Genomic DNA, 25,581 nt, shown 5'->3' on the forward strand with positions numbered 1-25,581 from the left:
AATGTGACAGGCCTGTACTTTCAACAAGCTACTAAGTAGATAGAGAGATAGATTAGACCTTTATTGGTATACATAATAAACACAAACACAACAACACAACAAAGAGAACAACAGTAGTGAGTACAAGCCTATGATATGATACATAACAACTGAATAAATCAGGTATATTTGTCCCATATAAAACATAGTGGCCTAACATATAAAATATACTGGATAGCCTCTCTTGGGTTTACTTGTCACCATCAGCTACAGATACTGCCACCCTCTCGGTGACAGGACTGAACACATCTTTAAGCTATTATGGCTTATCACCGCCATCAATAATTTTGAAACTTTTTTCAACTCTGAGGATGAGCAATCATTTAATAATAGCTTAATTTTTTCCATATCTGGAAGACTCACCTTATTAACCAGGATGGGCACTAGATAGGTGGAGTGGGCGCTAGTATGCCGAGGACAGTAGAAAAATATATGTGGAAGAGATTCAACCGACCCCATGTTACAAGCGCAGAGACAATCTTGATAGGGAGTCTTATGATACCTCCCAACTGTCACCCTACTAAGTATATTCTTTTAACAATGATAGTCAATGGGTCAATAGAACTTACTTCTAGGTATGGTGACTCTGTCCTTGAATGGCTGGATGAACTGAACATTGACATTCGATCTAGTCTAATTGATATATAAGTCCTTGTATTTTATGCCATACACTAAATAAATAAATAAAATAAATAAAACTCCTGGGAAAGTGTGGGTAGGATTGCAGCCTAGGACTGTTAAAAATGTTCCTGCTTGATGATGTCACTTCTGGTCATGACATCATTTCCGGTGGTTCCTGACACATTCTCATTCTAAAAAGTGGATCCTGGTGTTAAATGTGTGAGAACCACTGGTTTAAGGTAGAAGCACTCTGTCCTCCATTGTATATGGTCACCCTACCCAGAGAGCAGGGATGCTATACATACATCCCTAGTTTTAAGGGCATAGGAAGATCAAATATATCCTCAGTCCAACGTGGCTGATACTGTTGGCTGATCTGGCAAGGAGAGAAAAATAGTCACCAAAAAAGGGATAAAATGGAAGGAACCAAACTTTTCTGAGTGGTGACCAGAAGTGATTGTGAGCGACTCCAGAAGGATCTCTCCAGACTGGCAGAATGGGCAGCAAAATGGCAGATGCGCTTCAATGTCAGTAAGTGTAAAGTCATGCACATTGGCGCAAAAAAAATCAAAACTTCACATATAGGCTAATGGATTCTGAGCTGTCTGTGACAGATCAGGAGAGAGATCTTGGGGTGGTGGTGAACAGGTCGATGAAAGTGTCAACCCAATGTGCAGCGGCAGTGAAGAAGGCCAATTCTATGCTTGGGATCCTTAGAAAAGGTACTGAGAACAAAATGGCTAATATTATAATGCCGTTGTACAAATCGATGGTAAGGCCACACCTGGAGTATTGTGTCCCGTTCTGGTCGCCACATCTAAAAAAAGACATAGTGGAAATGGAAAAGTGTAAAAGAGAGCAACACTTGACCTTCAGGCACTTGAAGATGGCTCTGGTCATTCCCTTAGTCATTTCTTTTCCAGGCTAAATGTGCCAAGCTCTTTTAATCATTCCTCATGGACCTTGGTTTTTAGACACCTCATCATCGTTGTCCAGCCTGCTGTGGACATAAGCTTTATTAAGCTGCTTCCTACTCACTAAAAGCTTCTGCATTCATGCAATCCCTTTAAATAAAACTAGATGTCCCACACTTCCTGGTTTGTGAAAATTACACAACACAGCATTACTTTTTTTAGTGCACCTTGGTAGAGGCGGCGGCAGCAGCAGCAGTCCCAGGGTGCTGTGGCATTGGGCAATGTCCTGGTCACGCTGTCCCCAGGTAACCTAGATGTTTTTAGGTACAAAATAAAGCTAGATAACATCTCTTACAATTACAGTGCATGTTTTTGATAAACTATCATCTATTAAATTGGTATTCCCATGTGGGAATAGTAACATTGTAGTACCATTTGGTGTAAACTACTCTTGCTGAGTAGTCTTTCACCTAGTGTAAATTTTAACGAATGCATGTGCAGTATAATCTTATGTATGTTTACCCAGAAATAAGTACTCAATTTAATGGAACTTACTAGTAAGTGAGTTTAGGATTGCATTCTCTCATTGAAGTCAATGGGGTTTACTTCTGAGTAGATATAGCGAGTTATGCAGGCAGTTCCTTTTTTTAATGGTCAAAAAAGTGAAAATTTAATTGAAGAAAGACAGAAAGAAGAAATGTAATGAGAACATGAATGATATGAACAGCACATATGTTCTGTGCTGAGGAACAAATGAATGCATTTGCACTTCGAGACTCTGACAGCTCATGGGACTGTTTTTGATGACCCCTGAAATTAGCGAACAAAATAAGGCACTTTGAACAACTTCTAGCAATTTCCTGCAGCTGGGTAGCAGTCTAGGTGGAGCATGTATTTGATCTAATGATTTAATCTTCCTGTCACAATTTGTGGTTCTTCACAGGCCACAAACAATAAATATGTAAAAGGATTCCCTGGAAGCCTGATACTTAAGAGTAGGGGAAAATAATTTTTACAGCAATTATGCAGATGCCAGCAGATCTTCAGGAAAGGAACCACAGACAAAACCAGTACATTACTGGACCTGTACAATTTTATTTACAGTCTGACATTCCCATTTTATTACAGGACTTTTTCTCTCTATTTGACAGTTGAAAGCATTTTAACAGCATTTTAAAAGCATTAAACCACATGACACAAAGAGGAATCTGTGATTTAGTTGTGCCATATTTACAAAAATTCACAGATTCTGTAAACATTTTATCACATTGTTGTGATTTTTTTAAAAAATCCACCCATGCAAACACACATGCACAGAAATTTCACATAAAAGGTCTAAGTGACACTTGGGCCCTACCTTGAGCACACATGTCTTTGAGATCAAGACCTCATTTCAGATTCCTAAATCCTCATTCAGACAAACCGCCTTCAATATAAAATGCCATATTTTGAAGCCTTTCATGACTGCTACTTCACAGAAACTACACCTTCATTGTGACAAGCCCTTTTACATCAAAGAACCTTTGAAAGGCTTGCCGTATTCCAGGAGGGGCTATGTAGCTCATGCTTGCTTTTGATTTTGATTTTTTGTACCAACTCACTCATTTTGGCTGATGCACACATTCCTTAGCTAACAGAATTAGACTATCACTCATGCCATGTATGGAATACAAAGGAGCAAGTTGGCTATTTGTTTTTAAAGTGCCAATGTGGAGGGCAGCTGTCATCTGAGTGTGTCACTGAAAGTCCTTGGCCCATCAAACTTAATGTGAATAAAAATGTAAAGCTGCAGGTTTTAAGGACCTGCCAACCCAATGTCATAGTCTTTCTCATGAGCAAAATATTTGCTTGGCCCCTGTCAGCCTTGCAAATCTAAATGGTGTTTGATGCACAAGTCCTTAAATCCTAAAACCTCATTCAAGTAACATTTCCTTCTAACTCACAAATGATATGAATGGACAACAGTAAAATGATAAGGAAAACAATCTTCTGATAGATCACAATTAAGATGGATTCTGTCCATTCCACTGTCCATTCCACTGCAAGTAGCATAATCTGAACCTTTCCTGGCAAGCTGTCCACTCTGTCATTTCAAAGCAGGGCACGGGACACTGGTGCTGGGAGGGTTCCCTACTATCAGCCCGATGTGCAGGTTGTACTCTTTATAGTCATAAAGTCTCTGTCACTTCAGCAGTCGTCATTCTCCCACTGGGATACTTTGAATAATTTTTATTAGGTTTTCTAGACCAAAAATATAGCCATGATCTGGTCCGTCATAGACAGTCTGAGTATACCTGGAGCCTTTGTAGGTTGTGTGAGCGAAGTCTATCATGTGGACATCCACTTGAGGGTGGCTGTCGAAAGGCATTGTTTTCTCTAGTCCCTCATAGTTTATGAGAAGTGAGCTGGAGTAGAACCGGTAAGAGTTCTGTTTTTTGATGACAGATAGCAGAGCCTTCAGCTGAGACACAATAGGTTCCACAAGGTCTGTTCTTAGATGTTTCCCATTGTGAAAGAAGTGGTAGATGGCCTGCCTGAAGCCATCAGGTGACAGTTTCCGTCCATAATACTTATCTTTGCAGAGATATTGGACAGTGTCTGCCTGGTAAACCTTGAACAAAAAAGAATAATGAGTAACGTTAGCCATCTCTTGTGTGGACTGCAATTGGCTGTATTATTTTATATAGATTCTTCTGAAAGCCTCAAAGGACAGCCTATTCACATTTTTAAAAACTAAACACCTTAGAACTTTTACTCAAATGTCTAAAAGCATGGAAATTGCAAAGTAATTTAATACAATAATGACTTCATTAATGGTCCAATCCTTTCCAAGCATATGTTGGTGGACCACAAAGTCAGTCAGCATATGTTGTGGTACAGTATCACGGCTGCCTCTCTGCTGGTCTGTGGAGCACTACCAGTGGTGCAAGGGCCAGAAGGCTGTGTGCTGCCAACAGCACTCTGCAGAACAACTGCTGGTGCGGTTTTGCTTGTGGAGGTGGGTGGGTCAGGGTGGGGATTGGGTTAAACTAGGGGTGTATTGGGGGTGGGATGGGGCAATCTTGGTGGCTGTAGCACCCACCATATCCAAAACTCCTGACCTGGCTCAGACATGTCCCCAGAAGGCTCCTCAAGGCTACGCCAGCAAAAGAATGGCAAGAGGGTGTGGCTTTGGTGTGCTGCCTCTGGCATGCCTGGTGACACCCATAGTCTGTACCAACTCAAAGGTTACATGTTCATATGAAATTTTAAAGGGAACAATTATTTCAGTGGTTATAACTGAAGCGAGCTCCTCACCACATAAAAGATTTATAATGATCAGATCCCTCAGATCCATAGGAGGTTTTAAAAAAGAAAAAAGAAGCCTTAGGTAAGGCCTATACTTGAAGAAATACAGGTCCAGGCTACAGCAAAGCAGCTGGGAAGTAAGATAAATAATGTTGCTGTCTGTTTTCACTAGCACAAAGTTCTCAATTATTGTTTCATGCCAAACCTTATTTCTTTATGCCATTGAAGAAGCCAGGTGATGGCAATGCAATGTGTTTCTTTGAAGTAGAGAGCACTTGAATGACTTCTTACCTGCATGCCACAAAGACGGACTCCAAGGGATGCCGATGTGCTTTGTTCACACTTCTTGATTTGGCGTGCTTTCTTCTCTTCCGTTGCATCGTCACCATGCTGCCTGGTTCCCATCTTTAAATCCAGAATGCATGGATATTTATACTTGGATACCACATTTTCAAGCAACAGAAATTCTGGATACACACATTAAGGAAATCAATTTTTTAACAGAGACTTACAACTGTAATAACATTTGGCAGTCCACCTTCACTAGTGCACTTGACTAGCTTCTTTCCAGCACAACCTATTTATCCTTGTGAGAGCTCTCTCTTCATCATTTTAAATCCCCATGAAAAGCCGATGATGGCTCTCAAGTCACATATGTTATCTACCAGAACATAAAGGTTGATAGGAAGTTCTTAGTACATGATTAAACTTTTTGAGATGTGGATCAGAAAATGGGTCTGTGGACAGATTTTTGTGTGTACAGAATCTTTCTTTCTTTCTTTCTTTCTTTCTTTCTTTCTTTCTTTCTTTCTTTCTTTCTTTCTTTCTTTCTTTCTTTCTTTCTTTCTTTCTTTCTTTCTTTCTTTCTTTCTTTCTTTCTTTCTTTCTTTCTTTCTTTCTTTCTTTCTTTCTTTCTTTCTTTCTTTCTTTCTTTCTTTCTTTCTTTCTTTCTTTCTTTCTTTCTTTCTTTCTTTCTTTCTTTCTTTCTTTCACTTTAAACTGCACAGCTGAGAATGCAATCCAAACCCCTTATGTCAGTGCTTTCCATCACTGGAGCCATTCCATCCAATGGAACATGTGCTGTATCCTGCAGTTGGGTGTCACTCATGGAGACCTTCTCAAAGTAAGGGAATGTTTATTCCCTTGCCTCAGAGCTGCATTGCACTGACATAAGGGGTTAGGATTGTGCCCTGAAAGGAACATCAGAATGCATTAAACTGTAATTAATTCATCCCTTGGAAATTTTAACACTTGAATATGAATACATGGTCTTAAATATGGCAGAATTTGAATTTACAAGTGCAAAACCTAGCTTTTGGGTTTTTGAATCCTGAGTTTCTGCACATGAAATGTAAGAGTTGACCCCCAATTTGTGAGAGATAAATTTTGTTTCCCTAGCATTTTTCAACTTAGCATGTGATGATATTTGAACTTAATATTTTGTGAATTCATTTTTCAATATTTGAAAATAGTTGGCAATTTTGGGCAGGAAAGCTATGTCAGCAGAAAGTATTAACCTCTCTCTCACCACATTCCCAATCAGAACTAACCTTCCCACAGATGTGGGAAGAAGAGGCCTTTCCAGTTCAAGTCATGCATGTTTAGCATGCATTTGTGTGCATGACCAGTCTGACCCCAGTTTGTCCCTTTGTCACTACTCAGCACCATTTTATTGCTTACTTTAAGAATTACAGCACATTCCAATGGGTACTCAGTAGTAAGTTTCACTGAGTTGAAGGGGTTACACTCTGTAAGTAAGTCTGCTTGGCACTGCAGCCTAGACACTGGCAGACCTGCTTTTCAGAACGTAGGTTTCTGCTGAATCTATGTTTCTGCTGAATCAAGTAGGGTGTGATTTCATATAAAGAAGGGGTAAGCAGAATGAAGATGCTGAACCCTTTCCCTGCCTCTAGATTCTTCTTCCAATCTGCTGTCAGCAGTAGCTTTTCTCTTGGCTGGTTCTGGGGCAAGAAGTCACATGGAAAACAGCTGGGGAAGGTGACTCTAGGAGAAAAGAATCAGCTCCCCTCCTGCCTGCCCCTGCTTTGTTTCACATCATCTCGCCCATCCACTGCATTTTATACATGTTCAGCATATCTGAGTTCTCCTAACACATAGGCTGTGCTGCTGCATTGTACCCTGTGTGTTTGTATTTTCTTTCTTCATTGCACTAGGGCCTGAACAAATATGAATTATCCATGATACAGATGCATGATATATGATGGTTGTAATTTTCATCTATTATTAAAAGTTAAGGGAACAGGGGAGTTCTGCATCACAGCCTTGGAATCATAAGCAATCAGTCAAACGTAACAAGGGCAGCCGAGAAAAGGATACGATGAAGTTTGTTCTCATTATACTTGGAAGACATGCGGTTTAGATGCTGTTTGTGGCAGTGCAGTCCCCAGGGGTTATAGCTGTTCTTTTCTGCCTGGTTCCCATTGGCATCCTCCATAAGTGAAGACATATCTCGGTGGTACTGAAGGTCGGTCGGCAGGAGTGCTTTCCCGTGGCAGCTAGGCATGAAGCAGAAAAGAAATCTGGTTAGCGTTAGCTAATTCTTTAATTAAAAAGTCTATCACTCTGAACCTAAAAATGTATACTTTGAAGTAAGTCCTCCTGATAATATAGAATCATAGACTGGGAGGGGAAGGGCCTGTAAATCACATTACTCAAACTCCTTACTCAGTGCAGAAAATCTGGAGCTACAGCATTCTCATCTGATCACTGTTCAGTTTCTGCTTGTGGAACTCCATTGAGGAAATGGGGAAGCATCTTCAGGTAATTGGTTCTCTTCTTGAACTTTTTTTACAATTAAGAAGTTTCTCCTCATGTTCAGCTGAAATATATCCTCCTTTAACTTAAACCTATAAGATCTAGGCAGGAGGTCTGGTCTAGAGGGTAGAGCCTCCATTAGCCCAAAGATAACATCAGAAGATCGCCAGTTCGAGGACACTGGCAGCTCCCTGAACGGCTGAGAATGGTGAGACCTTGAAGCAGCTGACAAGCCAAGCTGAGTGATTCCACCTGCTCTTGGTGTGAGCAAGAAGCATCTTGGCTGCCGTCCATGTGAGAGATGGAGCTGCTTGTCAGCCTTCTGGGAGAACTGGAGGCCAGAAGTGAGACCAAACCAGGAAGATCCATTCTGAAATGTTGTTGGTTCTTGAAAGAAAGAGCCTCTATAATTGTAAAAATCCCCTTGAGGGATTTAGAAACACCTGCCTATGTAAACCGCCTTGAATAAAGTCAGAGGAGTAATCCGATGACCAGAAAGGCGGTATATAAATACCGAGTTATTTATTATCATCAATCATCATCATCATCATCATCTAGACTTGCCCTCTGGAGCAGCAGAAAACAAGTCTTTGTCCTCCTTTCTGTGACAGCCCTTCAGGTATTGTTGAAGTGGGATGTCATGCCCAACTTTCAAGGAAGGCCTTTTGGCACCTGAGGCAGTGGGCCAAATGCTGCCCCCTCATTGGGTGATGTGTCAGCCTCTGCTCCTTCCGCTCCCTGTATTGGAAAAGGAAGGCTGGGAAACAGTGGAAGAGGAAAGAAGTGTGGAGGAGAGGACAATGGTAGGCTCGAACTGGACACCCTCCTTTCCTCTATACTGCCGCTCCACCCCCTTTTCATTTTTCAACCAAGAGCAGCAGAGGAGGAGCAGAGGTGGAGGCAAGTGGACAGAAGGAGGTGGGCACCTTCCACCAATCTGCAGCTTTGCCATATTCAACTCCTGTTCTCAGCGGGTTTTCTCCCTCTTAGGGCGACCAGATGCAAATGAGAACAATCTGAGTGCCAACCAAATGGGTTTGCTGCTGCTTTGAGAAGCACTAGAACAGTATCATTCCCTATTGCCAGCTTACCTGTCTTTGATGGTGTTTGTGAGTGGGCCATGATTCCATTGGACAAACATGTGGTCACCATTGTTCGCATTGGCCTGATTGAGCTTCTGCCATATTGTCATTGAAGACTCCTTAGAGGCGTTATCCAAGGAACTGCGGTTATCTGTTTGCGGGCAGGCTACGAGGCTCAAATTGCCCACGCTGTCCTTCTTGAGGTGTACAGAAATGATACCTTTAAAAAGCAAAAAGAATTGTGCAGATGTGAGAGTAAGTCCATCTGCCATGTAATACATTGGAGCAAAAGAAACAAAAAACCAGATCACAATTAATTTAACAAATATTCACAGTTCTAATGCCCTTCTGTTGAGAATTCTGGGATTGGAGGTCACTGAACCTGCCTGCCTCCATCCACACATTGGTCCAAACCTGTAAATAAAGCCCATATGAGCATGCATGTCTGGGCGTTATCCCATCCAAGGTTTCCATGCATTCATAGCCATGAATACATTGTGTAAAAGGGGTTTATGAAAGCCTTTGTAGATGACTAGGAAGTTGACAAGACAAACTGCATTCTATTTAAACCTTTGACTTTCAAGAGTCAGGCATATGCAGAGCCATTCTTTGGAAAACAGCCCCCTGCCTCTTTGAGATGCCTTTTTTCTTAGGTTTCCACCCCCTCCTTTGCATTTCACATGAAATCCACCCAGTATACAATGTCCCTGCACTTTAATTCTTTCTAGTTTATGCAATCGCTGATCCAACTAGGATTGACATTGGACTCCAGTACACAAGGGGATCTGGAACTATGAGAGACAGGGAAGCAAACGGGACATTATGGTGGCCCAGCTCATTTGTGAAAATGCAAGTCATGTAAATTCCTATAAATTTGGGGAGTGGGTGGGCAAGTTAACCATAGATGAGGTGGGAAGGGGTTGCTGAATCCTTTACCTACACGAGCCTTACCATCTACCCCTTTGCCTTTCCTTTACATATCATGTCTGCTACTTGGCATGTTCTAAAATAGAACAGGCTCTTTTCCATATTGCTCAGATTTCACATATGTGGCAATATGTGTTATTGCCCTAAAATAAAACACTACGGAAAACATAAGCAGAGGCTGGTTACTTGGAAAGCAGACCTTGTTGTTGCTGGAATACTTTAGAAGAAGATCTTCCTGCAGGAACAAGTGTGACGGTATCACACCAGAATAGCTCGCATAATTGTTCATTTGCTTATTAGGATTTGATCTTGTCATATCTCTAAGGGACAAAGGCTCTGAGAGATCCACTGACGGTCTGCCTGGGCTTCAGTCTGACCCTTTTATCTTGTCGTTTGGTGGAGCAGGAATTTCAAGCAAAATGTTGGTTTCCCCTGTGATGCTGAGATAGAGGCTGTTGTAATCACAAACTAAGAAAAATCATAGATGCTATTTTTGAAAGCTTTTGTTTTTAAGGAGTTGTCTTGGGCTAGACTCCATATTGGTCTGCCATGTCTCATAAGGTTGTGTGGGATCATTATTTCTGCATCACTTTTCCCGTGTAAAAAGTTTGTTTCCTGCACAACTTTATGAGACATGGCAGATTAAACCCTGCAGCGTGCTTCATAGCCAAACTGGAATTTGAGCCTAAGAGTGTATCCAGATGGTATCCACTCTGATTCTGAAACTGCCATGGTTTCCTAGACAGTTCAGCTTATTAGTGCTTTCAAGAAGCCTTCAAAGAACTTTTGGGTGCTATAGCTAGGACTGGCCCAAGGCCTCCTTGCACTTGAGGCAGCATGTGAAATCCTGCCTCTTTATGTGGGGATAGGGCAACTTCTGCTCCTCCCACTCCCTTGACTGGAAAAAGAGAAGGGAGATGGAGAGGATGAGGAAGTGTGGGGAGTAGTAAGTTGGAGACATGCTAGTTCATGATTTTTCTTTCCTCCACATACCCTCTTCTGGTTCATCCCCCTCTTCCTTTTCAAGTCCACAGAACCACTGTTCTTATTAAGCCGCGCAGCTCTGTGCAGTGTGGAGATTGGCAACCTAGAAGTTCAGTGATGATGTCATGAGTCATGCTGCTGCACAGCTGCTGAAGAAGTCTATGCCCTGTTGTGGACCCTTTAGAGGGAACAGTGCATGGAATGAGAGGAGAAGGGACACTGAAGGTGTGTGGATGGATGGAGGTGGGTGGGTGAACACCCGCCAATTTGCTGCCTGAGGTGATCACCTCAGTTTGTCTCACTGATGGACCAGCCCTGGCTATAGCACTCCTAATTTGCAAACCACAGCTGCCCAGCCATCTCTCGCTTCCCCTGTATTTGATCTCTGGGTTGTGTTGCAGCAACTCCAACCCCAAAACACAACTCCTGCTCCACTGCGCCAAATGAAACACCTCTATATTTCAGCACTGCTCTTTCCTGCTGGCTTTCCTGGAACCTACATGGCCAAAATGCCAGACAACCTCTGACATATTTACCCCACTCCCAATAAAGAGCATGGCTGCAGTCTCAAGAGTCTCAGATGACAAATTCTTTATGGGCATGGCTTGAATAGGAGTCAGCTCTGACCTTTCAATGAAAGACTGGTGACAGTGGTGCCCTTCTTAAGGACATCATCAGACTCTGCCATGAGGAAGTTAGGACTGGAACTGAAACTGCAGGGCTCACCGAGAATCTTTTCATAGTGCCACCTTTTGGGGATTAGTCAGGCTCCCTCTGGTCCACGTGAGTTCCTCACAGCTGTGCCCGAACAGTTTTATGGTAGGAATTCAGGACGAAGTAGGGTTGCCAATGGGTTAAATGCCCCGACCTGGCCTGCTCCTGTGCCTTGAGCAGCTGCTTGATGCATTGACAGCACAGAGATAAGCAGCGTCAATTGCTAAGATCTGCAGAGAGGCACAATAGCGGGGCCAGGAAAAAAAAAACCCTAGGACCGCAAGTAATGTAGAGATCACTTTAAAAAGTTACCCCTTCTAGAAATATCAATAACAGAAGACTGGGGGTAAGGGAGAAACTATCTGAGGGAAACAGACACCGTCTCCCACTTATTTATCCATTTTTTGCGAATGTACCAATATATCCCTATTTATCCCAAGCAGAGATGGTAGCCAAGTCCAGGAACTTTTGTCTTTCCCCCTTTAATATTACAGCAAAAAATGCTTATTAGAGCAGGATCTTCTTACTCCACTAACCTAGTTTTACATGCCTTTCACATTCAGCTTCCTAGCTTGACTCAAAGGCCTTGTGCACCTGTTTCAACTACTCATAACTGATTAGCACTTACAAATTGGGATATGCCTCCTTTTCACGGCTGCAGAAATATAAGACCACTACAAGTACAAGGCTATACCTGGGCAGCTGCTTCCCTCACAGCACAATCCTAAGTGTGTCTATTCAGAATTAAGTCCCACTGGATTCAATGGGGCATATGCCCAGGAAAGTCTGCAGCCTTGCAGTTGGCTCCCACAAAGTGCTGCTAATACCAAAGTGGAGAAAGCGGTACTTGGGAAAAAAAGAGGTTTCATTTTTTAAATTAAAAAAAAAAATTCTATTGAAAACCAATGGATCTCAAGGAACATGGGGCACTTTCAAGCTCTTTTTGTTACACATCTGCATATGGCATAATCCTAGCCCCTTATGTTGGTGCTTTCCAGCACCGGCATAAGGGTAATGCAGCTCCCAGGTAAGGGAACAAACATCCCCTTACTTTGAGGAGGCCTCTGTGAATGACACCCAACTGCAGGATGCAGCACATGTCCCACTGGCACTGCTATGCCAGTGCTGGAAAGCACTGACGTAAGGAGTTAGGATTGCACCCGAAGTCCCTAGTTATGCAATTATGACATACTCCCCAGAGTAGCCCTGTTAGGTCCCAATCCCACCCAACTTTCAAGTGCCGGTGCAGCTGCAATGCAGCCCCAAAATAGAGGAACAAACATTCCCTTACCTTGAGGAGGCCTCTGTGACTGCCTCCCTACTGCAGGATGCAGCATATGCCCCATTGGTACAGTTATATCAGTGCTGGAAGGATGGATAGGATTGGGCCCTTAGTTTGCTGAGGCTAAAACAATGAAGTCTTGCTGCATTGCAACCCGCCAGCATATGTAAGCATATTAGTTCATAATCCATGGTCATGTGCAACATCATTCCAGCAACATTGGTGTTTGCAATGCTTTTTCTTTGTTCAGTTTAGGGATTTCCAACTGAAGAGGAAATGGTTTGCTACAGCTGAATGTTTGTTCTAGCCTTCCTTTTGCTTTCCCAGACAATTCTCTTGGGTTATGTGCACAGCAAGCTGGGCACACAAAGAGACTATTTGCAGAAGATACCAGCATGCCAGAAGCATCTCTGCTATTCTCAGAAGCTGTTTTGCTATGTAGCTCCCTAGCTCTGCTCTCATGTGTATATTTTTAAATTTACAGGCACATTATTTACTGCCAAGTGCAATTTGAGTCTGGGCAGAACCTGGCTTGAAAATAAGCCTATAATCTCACCATGAATTCTAACTCAGACAGGCAACCTTGAGAGAGGAGGTGTTCATAAAAAAAGAAGAAAGTTTGTCTCACTCAAGGTCATCTTAGCCTGTCGAAAATGCATAAAAAGTTCTGTCTGCTCTGTAAGCAGTCTCTTGAAACACCACTAATTGGTGTTAGATTTAAATGATGACATTCAGGCTAAGTTTTACAAAATGGCATCCTTACATAACAGTCCCTGAGCTCCTCTGAAGCCTTCAGGATGTATAAAAATAGAGACAAGGTCTAGCCACACTGATGAGTCTGTGCCAGAGAGCTCATGGATATTCCTTCTGACGTATTAACCTAACCCTCTACCTCATGGGAAAGAGTTGTGCTCCTTTGTAAGGGCATGCTTGTACCATCTGTGTTCTGTGGACTGTGTGCTATGACACCCTGAGAATTTCTGGTGCAATCTGTTTCATTCCAGGTGGTGTATGTTCCTGAGAGGGGTCTCCTCTGCCAGACTTCTTGTGGGAAAGCCAGTGTCTCCTTAAAGAAGTATTAACTCTCTTCCCCACCCCCCACCCCAATATTCATCACAATATTTGGAAAGACAGCCTGAGAAAAACAGAAACACAGTAACCTGCCACCTTGCCTCTTTAAACCCCCCCCCCCCAAAAAAAACACCCAGGCATCTGCCCATCAGTGAATTTACTTGTGAGTAAACACCCCAGTCCATCCTCATAAACCAGGACTCCTTAAATGTTTAGGCCACAGGGCCACATCAAATATCTGGCATGGTGTCAAGGACCAGAAAAATAAATTTTTAATATAAAATTTAAATAAATACATTAGAAAGCCTCAAAAAGCTACAGGCCTTCAAACGGCCCAAAAACATCACTTCTGGTTTTTCAGGAAAATCAGGAAGTGATGTTTATAGGCCTTTAGAAGGCATTCTGAGGGGAGGCGCATGGCTTCCCTGGCCCTCAGAGCACCCTCCAGATGCAACTAGAGCACAGCTCTGGTCACATTCCTTTGAGTAGGCCAGAGACTTGCAGGGGTCCAGAGGCTTAGTGTGGGCCAGACAGAGCTTGTCATGAGCCACATCTGGCCCCCGGGCTGGGGTTTGGAGACCCCTGTTACAAACAGTAGACTGGGATGCTTATCTGCAGTGGCGTCGCTAGGTGGGCGTGGGGGGTGCGGGCTGCACCAGGTGATGCACATGGGGGGGTGACACGCTAAAATCGCGGTGGTTAGGAGTAACCCCATCGTGTTATATACCGTTGGATGTGGAATTTCGAGCGGAATGCAATGCAGAATACCTGAGCAAATTATCTCCTTTCTATCAAAAGTTATGACCAAAAAACCGGAGAACAAAAAATGCCTGGATCCCTATAAAAAGTGAAAATGAGCCATATCACGCGTTTACTTGCGAGTAGGAAAACATGCCTTAGTCTGTCAGAAAGGGCAGGCTGAGAGGAATCCAATGACACCAGAATGGTCCTGATCCAATGAATGCAGCCCCAAAAAACACCTCAGAAGGAAGTCCTCCCTCCAAGCAGATGAATGTATTGAGCCCTATTGGAAAGCGAAACAGCCTCATGGTCATGTTTACTTGTGAGTAAGCAAACGTGCCTTGGCTGATATGAAAGATCAGGTGAAGGAGAGTGCAAGGCTACCAGAATGGTTCTGATCCTATGTACCTGGAGCTAAACAAGTGCTCCAGAAGGCAGCCTCCCCCCCCCCTCCGCCACTAAAAAGGATCAAAACAGAGGCTTCAGCTGATAAGGTGAACCTTTTTGAGACTTGCAAAGCCAGGTGGATCCTGACAGTGATCTGGTTTAAACAGAAGTTCTTAAATTGAACTGGGCACTGGGTAGGGCAGAAAAACCTTACTGGTTTTGGAGGGGGGGGGTGTTATTGCAGGCAGGCTACAGAGGAAATTCACTTGGTGGAACAGGGCTGGCTTCTGCTTATTTAATTATTTGTTTTACTTTAATTATTTATACTTATTTATTTTAATTTGCCTGATGATGTCACTTCCACCATGACATCACTTCTGGTGGGTCTTGGACAGACTGTCATTCTAAAAAGTGGGTCCCAGTGCTAAAAGTTTGAGAACTACTGCAATAAGGTATTAGTAAGTTGATACCCTTGGGGGTATGTGACAACACTAGTGACTAAAATCACTAAAATCACAGTTTGGAGGAATAATACCATCATGTTATATATCAATCAATGTGTAATTTCATGCGTAATGTGTTCTATCGTTGTTCTATCAAAAGGTACAGCCAAAAAATCAGTAGGGGCAGAGTGATGGCACATCGCCACACCCACCACCTGGGGTGTTACCCCACCCACTGCATGGGGCTGACGCACTGGCATCCTGCACCGGGTGACACAAACCCTAGTGACGCCACTGCTTATCTGTGAGCAAATGTAGTTTTCAGAAAGCACTAGCCCTGATGTTTCAAGTGTGCAGAAGGAAGAGTCTGTTTTGAGAGAATTCCCCGTTTTGCACAGGTGAAGTGCAAACACACAAACACTTGCACAGGAATAATAACAAGGTGCAAATGAGAGAGAGAGAGAGAGAGGATTCAGGAAGCCTAATTTCTATAGATGTTCTTCACCTCAAACAACCTCTTATTGGGCAAATACAATTATGGGAGAGATTTTGGAAGGTCTATGGCTTTATCACTCAAATCCTGGGAACATTGCTGTGAATGGTTTTCTGAAAAGTACAGCACATACCTAGAGGCTGTTCCTCAAATGGCCATCAAGGGAGCAGTCACTACCTTAGCTAGATCATGATTAGGGAATGCTGCATATCTTCAAGTGAAATATTGATAGAGGAGGCGATTGTACGTTCAGTGAGCTAAAAACAGCACTCCAAATGCAGGTGCTCTCTTGAAAATATCCATGGAAATCTGCCAGCTCAGGGGAACAAAATGCTTTCATCTTATCTCTTGCCGTGAGATGGAGGCAGGAGGGACTGGGGGCTTCCCATTGCTTTGTCGCCACTGGGGCACAGTTAATTAGCTGAGGAGCTTTTGCTAACTAATGTTATGAAAAAAGCAGGCGTGAGTGGAAAAATAACACATTTCTGATGAAAGCAGCAAGGATTAGCTAGAAGAATTTCAGCAGAGGGGTCACTTATTACATTATGCATATTGATCGCACACTTCCTTGATTGTGTTTTGAAACTTATTGACTGTGTTCTGCCCATTTAGATTGCAAACTTTTAATTCATAGCTTAAGGTTTTCCTCTTGTTTCACTGAGACGCCATTTTGAGTACATTTTATCTTTTTTCACTGAAGCGCCATGTTTGAGCATATATGGATCTATATGGATGAGAGTCACAGAATACACAAATGTTCCATGGTTTTTTTTTTTTTTGGAAGAAAACTGTTATTGGTTTCCTTTAAAAAAAAAAAAAGTCCTTCATAATTGCTCGTCAATGGGCACATTCTGTTTTAGAGCTGAGTGGTCTCTTGTTTGTTTCTTAATTTGTACCCTACCAAGAAAGCCACATAGTCTTTCCATCCCAATGAAGGCCCTCAGGCAGTACTTTAGAGCAAGTGTTAGTGTTAGTGGGTTGAGGAGTGGTGAAATTTGCTTTCTGAATAATTGTGGTGTGTATGCTACCACTTTGGGATAGAGGAGGGGAGGCCCACGTCAGTTCTAGATACATGATCCCCTACTGCAGTGTCAGATTTTGGCGAGGTATCTGGTGTTATGCATCAGGTTGCCTAGCGCTACATCTTAGGTTGAGAGCAGGAAATGGGCAAGAATGCATGCTAAATGGTAATGCTGCTGAAAGCTGGCTAATATATAGTACTCTGTTCTATCACCACGGAACATGGTGCACTCAGCCTGCACTGATCCTTGCCTTATCCGTATCACAGAAAGAGGCCATAAATACAGAGGCCTGCTGTGGTGGCACAGCAGGTGCAATTTGCACTCCACCAAGAGCAATGACAATGCAGGGTTCTCTTGGGCTGCATCGTTCCTGTTGCTTAAAGCATAACTTCCTGTGAGTTGAGGAAAATGGCTGTTTGTCAACTTAAAACTGTTGTTATTTTGGGGTCTCTCTCTCTCTCTCACACTCTCTCACAGACACACATGGGGGGAGCAAGAGAGAATGCGCAGTGCACATCTGGTGCATGGTTTGAGTTTGTTATCCACTGACAGGCAAATCATTCAAAGTCTCATGCATACATATAGTACTTCAGTTCCATTCAGATAAAACAGCAAATTTCTTGGGCTGTAAACTGACTGCCGATTATGCAGCACAGAATTAATTGTACTCCTGGAGCAGAAAAGCAACTGTACCAATATCCACTACATAATAAAAAAGCTTAGGGATAAAAAAGGCCTTAGGGATAAATAATAAATAAAAGGCCTTAATAAAAAAGGCCTTAGGGATGGACCTCAACAAGTGGGAAACCCTGGCCTCTGAGCAGTCCGCTTGGAGGCAGGCTGTGCAGCATGACCTTTCCCAGTTTGAAGAGACACTTTGCCAGCAGTCTGAGGCAAAGAGACAAAGAAGGAAGGCCCATAGCCAGGGAGACAGACCAGGGACAGACTGCACTTGCTCCCGGTGTGGAAGGGATTGTCACTGCCGGATTGGCCTTTTCAGCCACACTAGACGCTGTGCCAGAACCACCTTTCAGAGCGCGACACCATAGTCTTTCGAGACTGAAGGTTGCCAATACTATAATAAAAAAGCAATGGCGTGTCTCGAAGACACAAGCCCTTCCTAGCCAAACCTCTTGCTATTATTAAAATACTTTAAAATACACCGTGGCACAAAGAACAACACCCAAAGGAGAAGTTTAAATTTCTGTTGTTCCTGTTGTGGAGAGGCTCCATCAACAACTAACACTCCTGTTGACACATTCAGCTATAGAGGCCTGTTTTACTCAGACTACTCAGTGTCTCGCTATGGGAGGTGTTAATGTACACAGATGGTCTTCTTGAAAGGAAATACAACACCATGAATTCCAAATGGGCTTAGTTATAAACACAGATTATAGCTACTGAGATATTTGCAGTGTCAGAGAAAATCTCTAAATGAAGAGCACGTTGGAGGCCCAGCTGATTAGCTGTAAATGGGCTTCCTCTTCTCTTTCTGTATCTCTGAAAAGTGCTTAGGCCTTCCTGTTTGACTTTCATTCTCTCCTCCTTCCTGTTTTTCTGATTCTTAAATTCAGTTGTACAATACCCCACTCTGCTGAGACTGTAAGCCTAACAACATGGTTTGGTCTTGCAGATGCCTTCAGGTCACTGAAGACAACAGCTCACATTAAAATAACTTGGACTGCAGACTAACTGATAGGTATATATATCGGGGTCTTTTCAGTTTGACGACCACATCAGAGCCACATTGTACGATGTGTATTATGTACATTTTTGTAGGCTGAAAAGAATCATTTATAAATGAATGAAGTTTCAAGGAATGAATAAGTTTACTTAGATCTTTTTTGTAATCAGCAAGATACAATTCAGAACAAAATAGAAATGTTACAATGACAAAGAAATAATGCTATTCTTAGCCTGAGAAATGATATATAATGAGTTAAAATGTCAAACATTAGCAAATGCTCTGACAAAAAAGACAAGTTGGTGAAGGCCAGATAAAATCTTGTGGCGGGCCGGATATGGCCCCTGGGCCGCAGTTTGGAGACCCCTGCTCAATATGCTAATGCAGCTTCACTTTATCAAGGGAGAATCACCAGGACAAAACCTTATATTATAAAATAGCTTCCAAGCAGTCTTCACCATAGGACAGCTGACTCCATGCTCTATGAAAAGTTGCTGCCTATCTCAGTTCACAGTGCTGATGAAGTAATCCCTCTGACCTTGCTCCCATCATCCTTCAAATCTTTCACCATATACCTACGTATATTTTAAATTGGGAATGCCCTACCAGCTGATTTTCTTCTTTCTCCCCCTTTCCCATGCTTACCTTTCTATGCCAAGTTTCATGGAAGAGCATGCAAAATCATCAGTGCAATGACCGCCTGAAAACTGACACTCAGAACCTGCCACTTGTATGTTGATTTGTCTTTTCTCAAGATAATCCCCTGCACCAGGCTTGTGTAACAGATACCAAGAAAAGTGCCATAACCATGTGCTTGTACTGTCTCAGGTTTCAGTCTTCCAAGCAGCTAACAACAACTGGCCCACATGTTTGGAATGGTTTTAAGCACCAAACCATGTCTCCATTTTACAGGTTTGAGGTTCTGTGGTAAACAGTCATTTTGTTATAGATTTGGCACTTGTTCTACTTGGATGATCCCCCAGCAACAGATAGTGACTGTACAAATAAGAACCACTTTCACAGAATTGATTGCCACAGAAAAGTCCTGATTGTTGACAGTTCTGTTGTAACTCTGGTCAACAACTAGTTTTACTGAATGGGTACTTTCCGTAGAGTAGAGAGTGGCAGGTCAAAAAACTGGCAGGCCAGTGTTTTGTCCCCTGGCAACAAAATACACTGCTAAGTCCTATAATCACAGCCCTTGCTCCCTCCATTCACTCTTGGCCTCTAGCTTGGCAAGTGGAATATGCTCTTTGGGGGGCAAAGAGCATATTTGGCCCAGGAGCCACCAGCTGCTCTATAGTATAAACATCAACCACTGTGTGCAGAACATTGCCTCCTTTAGCCATGAATCCTGCAACCTGGTCCTCACTGTGTTTACCCAGAGGTTATTGGGATGTACTTCCTAATATAGAGGAATGCACATAAAACTGAACGTACCTTTGTACTGGGGTGTGAATTGTTTCATGACTGTGGGAAGAGACTCGTAGAACCGTTGCTCCTGGGAGACAAGGGGTTTGCAGACTGTGTGGTCATCATACTTCATCATGCTCATGTGGCCTCCAACCTGGTGGATAAATGGTTCCAGCAGGATCCCTTTCCTAGTATCCCCAATGTCCAGATTATTCTGCACCACCATGGTGCAGCCAGATGGATCAGAGTCTTTCTTTGTAGAAAGCTAAACTCCAATTGAGGGAACAACCCTACTTTTGTTTCTGCAGCTGAAATCAAATGATGGCTTGAGGTTTTCTCATGTTAGGAAGTCAAATCAGATCTAAAGCTTGTATGCCTTCTGGCTACTCAGCTATTCTTTGAGAACTTTTCTGCAATGCAAAGAATAAATTCAACAGGTCAGAAATCAGGCACAAACTGTTCCCTTACATTTCTCCACTATTCAGTGTGTGTCAGATATATCACACTTCATGCTATGGTCTCTTTACATCTTGCAAGAAATCTGGTGCATTCATTTCCTGACCAAGAGAGGCCTGCAGGGTGATGAAGGGAATGCACATTCTCACCCGATACTTTTAGGGGCAGATTTGTTCTATGTACAAGTGCTGGCTGGGATCCAAGTGCTGAAATATGCATCTGAAGTAGATCCAGTTTAGATTTCATGGTAATGCTGGTGTGGCTGAGCAAAAAGATAGGGAAAGATAACCTAGAAGAGCTATCAGATTAATGTGGCTCCCCTGAGAGCAGCTGGATCAGAGCATTCCAGTGGTAGCTAACACCAAGTTATTAATAAGATGCTTCTTCACTTTCCTTAAGGGGATTCCAGGTTAGGAGACAATCCCAGTTTGCTCACCAAGGAGTTGCTAATTTGCTTTTCAACTTTCCCTCAGGGAACCCCAGACCAGAACATTCTTCACCAACTCAGCTGTTAATAAGAGTCCTGGAAAGCCCAAGACTGGATGTTCCCCACTCATGAACACCACCATGATGTGAGTAAAAATGATCTCTGCCTTCCCCTCAGGAGATCTTCCCACCTCCAATCTTTCCTGAAAAAAACCTCAGATCAAAACATTCTGCATCACTCAACACTAAGATCCAAGTAAAGGATTTCCTGTCTTCATGAGGTTAGGGCATTGCTTTAACCTTATAGAGGTGATGCAGCCAAGGCAATGAACAAAGCAGAGTCTACCACCAAATCCTATGTCCCCTCCCGCACTTGAAAGCCCAACATGGGCCTACTTGGTTCTGCGCCCACTAAATAACAGGTGCAGATTTGAAGAGACCCATTGCTGCCAGTGGCGCTTGACACGAGGTAAGGGAACAAACAATCCCTTACCCCAAGGAAACTTCGGTGGCTGCCCCAGCCCCACAGGATACAGCGGTGGCCATTTCAGTGTTGCTGTACCTTGTGCCACTGCCAGGGCATAGGATTGGTCTGTTAGTCCCCTGTTTCACTTAATTTCAACCTGTTTCCTTGAGTATAAGCAAAAATACAATCCATATGTCATTGAAATCAATACAAAACCTCCTACCAATTTTAATGGTTCTGGGTTGCACTTCAAACTACTGGGGAAATTCAAAACAAGGTGACCTGTAATTGAGTCACTCAGTTTGTTACATCTAACTCCTTCTGTTTTATGTGTGTACTTATGAAATGAAGAAACTTCTAGTAACCTTGAGGTTCACATTGCATGACAGCCGATAATGCTGTTATCCTTAAATCTTTCTTAGACATTGTAGATTAGAGCATATGGGTACTTTAAAGATGGATTCAGGAGTGAAACTAACTGAATACTTGGAAAATAAACAAGATCAAGATGTATTCTGGAGAAAGAGAGGGGAGAAGTGTCTTTTTATTGGGCAGTCTGTAGAATTTATGAAAAAAAGAGTATAGTAAGATATCTTTATATGACTACAGAAAGAGGGCTCGCCAATCAAAGGTAAAGAGAAGAAGCCTGAAACTCTCTCTGAATTAAGGTAACAGCAGGTCTTACAGCTGTCAGTAACTGAAACAGAAGTACATCACTTTTTGCTGAACAGCAAAGGAGAAATCACCTTGCAAAGTGTTGCTCTTAAATCTTTATTGCTTAATGTTTTTTGGTACACAAAACATGGGGGCTGTAGATCCTGGCTTTTGTAGTTCAAGGGGATGTACAAATAAAAGCTTGATAATAAAAGAGATGGGGAAGCATTACACGAACTGGTGGGTCACAGCCCACCAGTTTGAGAACCACTGCAGTACCTGATTGTTGAAAATTACAAATAAATGTTTAGGCTATATCTTGTAGACTTGTAGACAAAATTCATGCTTCCTGATGACTGTCATTATAATTGCTGACTGACAGAATAGAGATTTGGCACTCAGAATCAAGCATGCACACGTTCCCTCAACCTTATTAAGCAGGCATCAAATTACAAAAAAGGTGTAAATGACTTTTAAATGTCTTAAATATCTAATTTTGTAATCTACACTCTGCCCTGTGGATATCAATAGCATCACATCAAATATGTGATAATTATACACATTTGCAAGCCCTTTTTGCATGGGTGTATACATCAGCTCAGAGAACAAAAACAGTAACAATGGGCTTCTTGTTTTATTGTTGAAACTGGGTGGCTGAGTTCCTTAATTCATTGCTCTTGTTGGGAACCAGGTGGGATGCCATTGGCATGCCTGGGCAGGAAGTAAGAACTGAACCAATCAGCTTAGGCTCTCATTCTTACGCTTAGCGTGGCGTCACCCTTTGATTTTCTATGACTTGCACAACTCCTTTCCCAAGCAAGCCACACCAATCCTTTCTCAACCAATAAGAGCCACAGCTTCTGCTGGCTGCTACCACACTGTGAATAGCCATTCCCAGTTGTATCTTTGCAACCTATTGGGTGATTTTGGGCCTAATCCTAACCTCCACCAGTTCATAGTAAGCAGTGCCACTGATGAAACACATGCAGCATGCTGTGATGGTGGTGGTGGGGAAACCAGATAACCCTGGAGAGGTAAGTAAAAAAGTCATTTTTACTCACCTCTCCATAGGCCACTTGGCCATCAGTGGGGCTCCTTGGACCAATGCCAGTTCTTTACCTAGCATAAGTCTGAGGAGGATGCTCCTGGGGGTGGGTCTGGGCTGAGAAAGAGGGATAGGATCCTACATCCGTCAATACTAGGTGAAAAATGCAGTTACCTATACATCTTTGCAGTTAGATTCTGCAAGGAGACTTTTACTGGGACCCACCCTGCAAAGGCCAGATTTTAGTTTAGAGTGCAAAGCAAATGAAGCCAAACACTATGGAAGGTCTTTAACTCCAAGCACTATAAATAGTCAGCTGATTTAAATCTGCTTTTGTATTTGTGCAATTCAGTTTCCCTTTACAGCCAGACAGTTTTATATAAGCAAATCTATCTGCTGCTTCGTACAAGCCTTGCCTTAGTGCCTAATCAAAAGCTCCTTTGCAGAGATTGGGAAAGATTTGGTGGACTTTAGTAGGCTCTTTGCATATTTCCATGTGGACATTTCGTGTACAATGCCTGGGACGCAGCATTAATCCTGTGTGTATTTCTAAATCTGCTTTTCCTCCTCTTCTCTCATCTGAAAGAATAACTGTGCTGGATGACAGAGTGCTGAATGTGAAAAGCTTCATTCTCTGTGAGAGGCCAAGTTCCAGTGCTGATGCCATAAATCCTTGTGTGCACAAACCTCAAGCCCTTTTAATCTTGTGTTTCCTTCCCTGAAAGAATATGATGTTCATAAAGTTTATGGCTGGTCCTTGCATCCCTCATGAACAAGAAGCAAAGATACAGTTTGCTTCGCTGATGGATTTATATGCTGGCTTTGCAAAGCTGGAGGATTGCAGGGAGGAAGGATAGGAGCTCCATTAGCCACGATTGATAGGCTGCTAACATGCGGTATCTCTCGCCAGTGATTGCTTGGGTATTTGGGATAATGGGAACGCCTCTGCCGCAGTGGCTGGTGTTTTGTGTACCTTTAGTAAGTCAATATTCTGTGGCTGTCTCTCTGTCTGTTTATCATGAGATACGTTTGGCTAAGTGGTAATATATTGGGGGTGGTGGTGGTGATAAAAGCCCCATCCTTTCCACACCACAGTTGGCAGACCAAGTCTTTTGTCTACCTTCATACAAAAGACAGCTGGCTTTTCACTTGTTCATTTCAGTATGGCTTTATGCCAGTTCTGCAGTAAACTAGCAAATGCAAGACTCAAGCATTGCTAATTTAGGAAATTAGGAAATGCTATATCTTACTACAGAAAAGTAAACATAGCCATTCTCCTCATCCTAACCTTTAGGAAACTGAGCACATGGCCTGAAGTGCTGGAAGATGTTGAGCCGCTGTGGGGCAGATCTCAAATGAGAAGGATCCTCACTATCCCTCTTCCTTCATCAGCCTTCCTAATGCTTGCATTTATCCCAATTGTGAGCTAAACATGGGTCTGCTGCATGGATTTACTGGCTTTTTTTCAGATAGCAGTTTGTCTTACAATATCTCAAAACATATTTCATATCAAAGGGAAAGAGCTTTTCACAAGAAAGCACTTGTTAAAGCCAACTTGACCTTTCTGTGGCCAAGTATCTTTGAGAATTTTTGATGGAATAAACAGATCAGTGATGAGATAATAGAAAAGGGTTTCTGTCCCCACAGTAACATTCAGGCCACGGGGGTGAAAAAAATCCCCAAATACAGGGGATGTTGGGCTCAGTATATCTCCAGACTGCTATCCTGCAATCTGCTCAAATGCTCAAGCAGGGCCTGTCCTGATCATAGTCCTAGATCTTGGAGCTACTATTAGCGACTTGCATTAATTTTAAACAGAAATAATCCCTTCTGCAGTTGATTTATGGCAAAAGAACAAATCTGCAGGATTTTGATGAATTTAAGATTGATCTCTACCCCCAACAGGTCAGGAAATATTAGTTCATCTTTTTTCCCATTCAAAGCAATGTAGGGACAGGATGAAAGCACAATTGCTTACTAATCATATAGCACTTGAATGAGGGCAGAATAGCCAGAAAGCCCCCAGCATCCTTTAAAATAAGCAAACATTAGGCACATTGCTGCAGCACTACATTTAACACACTGTAGTCTCTAGAGCAGTTATTTTCAACCTTTTTTATCTTATGGCACACTGATAAGACACTAAAATTTTCAAGGCACACCATCAGATTTTGGACAATTGACAAGGCACACCTTGCTGCCAGTGGGGAGCTCACATCCCCATTGGCTCTACTAATAAATGATCTTCCCCCAAATTCCTGTGGCACACCTGTGGACCACTCGCAGCACACTAGTGTGCCACGGCACAGTGGTTGAAAATGGCTGCTCTAGAGTCTCTAGTCTCTGCAGCCCCCTTCATTCATTCCATTCATTATCCAACTCTGCCTTGTTCTGATGCATATGAAGAAGCTAACTCCAAGTTTTAGGATCAGTTTCTACTGTCTGTTTTCAGAACAAACTTGATCTCTCCCCTCCCCCCCCCATGGCTAGAAGAAGAATGTGATGAATACATATAATCCCTCAAAATAATTACTCACCCAGCTGTTCCTTTGACGTGGGCATTTGCACTGGCTATGGTGATTTTGTGGGTATCCCCAATTCAGTAGGGATGTTGATCTGATGGGTCTCCTTGCTGTAATGCAGCCTTGCTAGGA

General features: G+C 42.7%; 1 protein-coding gene across 2 annotated transcripts; it reads right to left on the reverse strand.

Moving 5' to 3' along the window:
* Nucleotides 1-2,661: 2,661 nt before the first annotated feature.
* On the reverse strand, nucleotides 2,662-25,581 carry IP6K3 (inositol hexakisphosphate kinase 3). Of its 2 annotated transcripts, XM_066624200.1 has the most exons (6): nucleotides 25,465-25,581; nucleotides 19,908-20,290; nucleotides 8,729-8,939; nucleotides 7,200-7,378; nucleotides 5,154-5,329; nucleotides 2,662-4,185 (listed from the first exon to the last, which is right to left on the reverse strand). In XM_066624200.1, exons 2-6 carry the CDS (start codon nucleotides 20,104-20,106, stop codon nucleotides 3,772-3,774), a joined length of 1,179 nt encoding a protein of 392 aa, XP_066480297.1. In that variant the 5' UTR covers nucleotides 20,107-20,290; nucleotides 25,465-25,581; the 3' UTR covers nucleotides 2,662-3,771. The 2 variants fall into 2 exon arrangements, with proteins under 2 accessions (XP_066480297.1, XP_066480298.1); XM_066624201.1 differs by lacking the exons at nucleotides 19,908-20,290; nucleotides 25,465-25,581 and adding an exon at nucleotides 12,636-12,851.

This window comes from Tiliqua scincoides, chromosome 4 (assembly GCF_035046505.1).
Source record: "Tiliqua scincoides isolate rTilSci1 chromosome 4, rTilSci1.hap2, whole genome shotgun sequence".
NCBI classification, from domain to species: domain Eukaryota; kingdom Metazoa; phylum Chordata; class Lepidosauria; order Squamata; family Scincidae; genus Tiliqua; species Tiliqua scincoides.

Excerpts from the sequence above, each read along its gene's own strand:
- IP6K3 (XM_066624200.1), bottom strand. The coding sequence starts at position 20,106 with ATGGTGGTGCAGAATAATCTGGACATTGGGGATACTAGGAAAGGGATC. Across the intron at positions 8,940-19,907 it reads ATTCACACCCCAGTACAAAG|GTATCATTTCTGTACACCTC; the intron begins GTACGTTCAGTT and ends TGCTTTTTAAAG. Across the intron at positions 7,379-8,728 it reads ACAAACACCATCAAAGACAG|CTGCCACGGGAAAGCACTCC; the intron begins GTAAGCTGGCAA and ends CTTCATGCCTAG.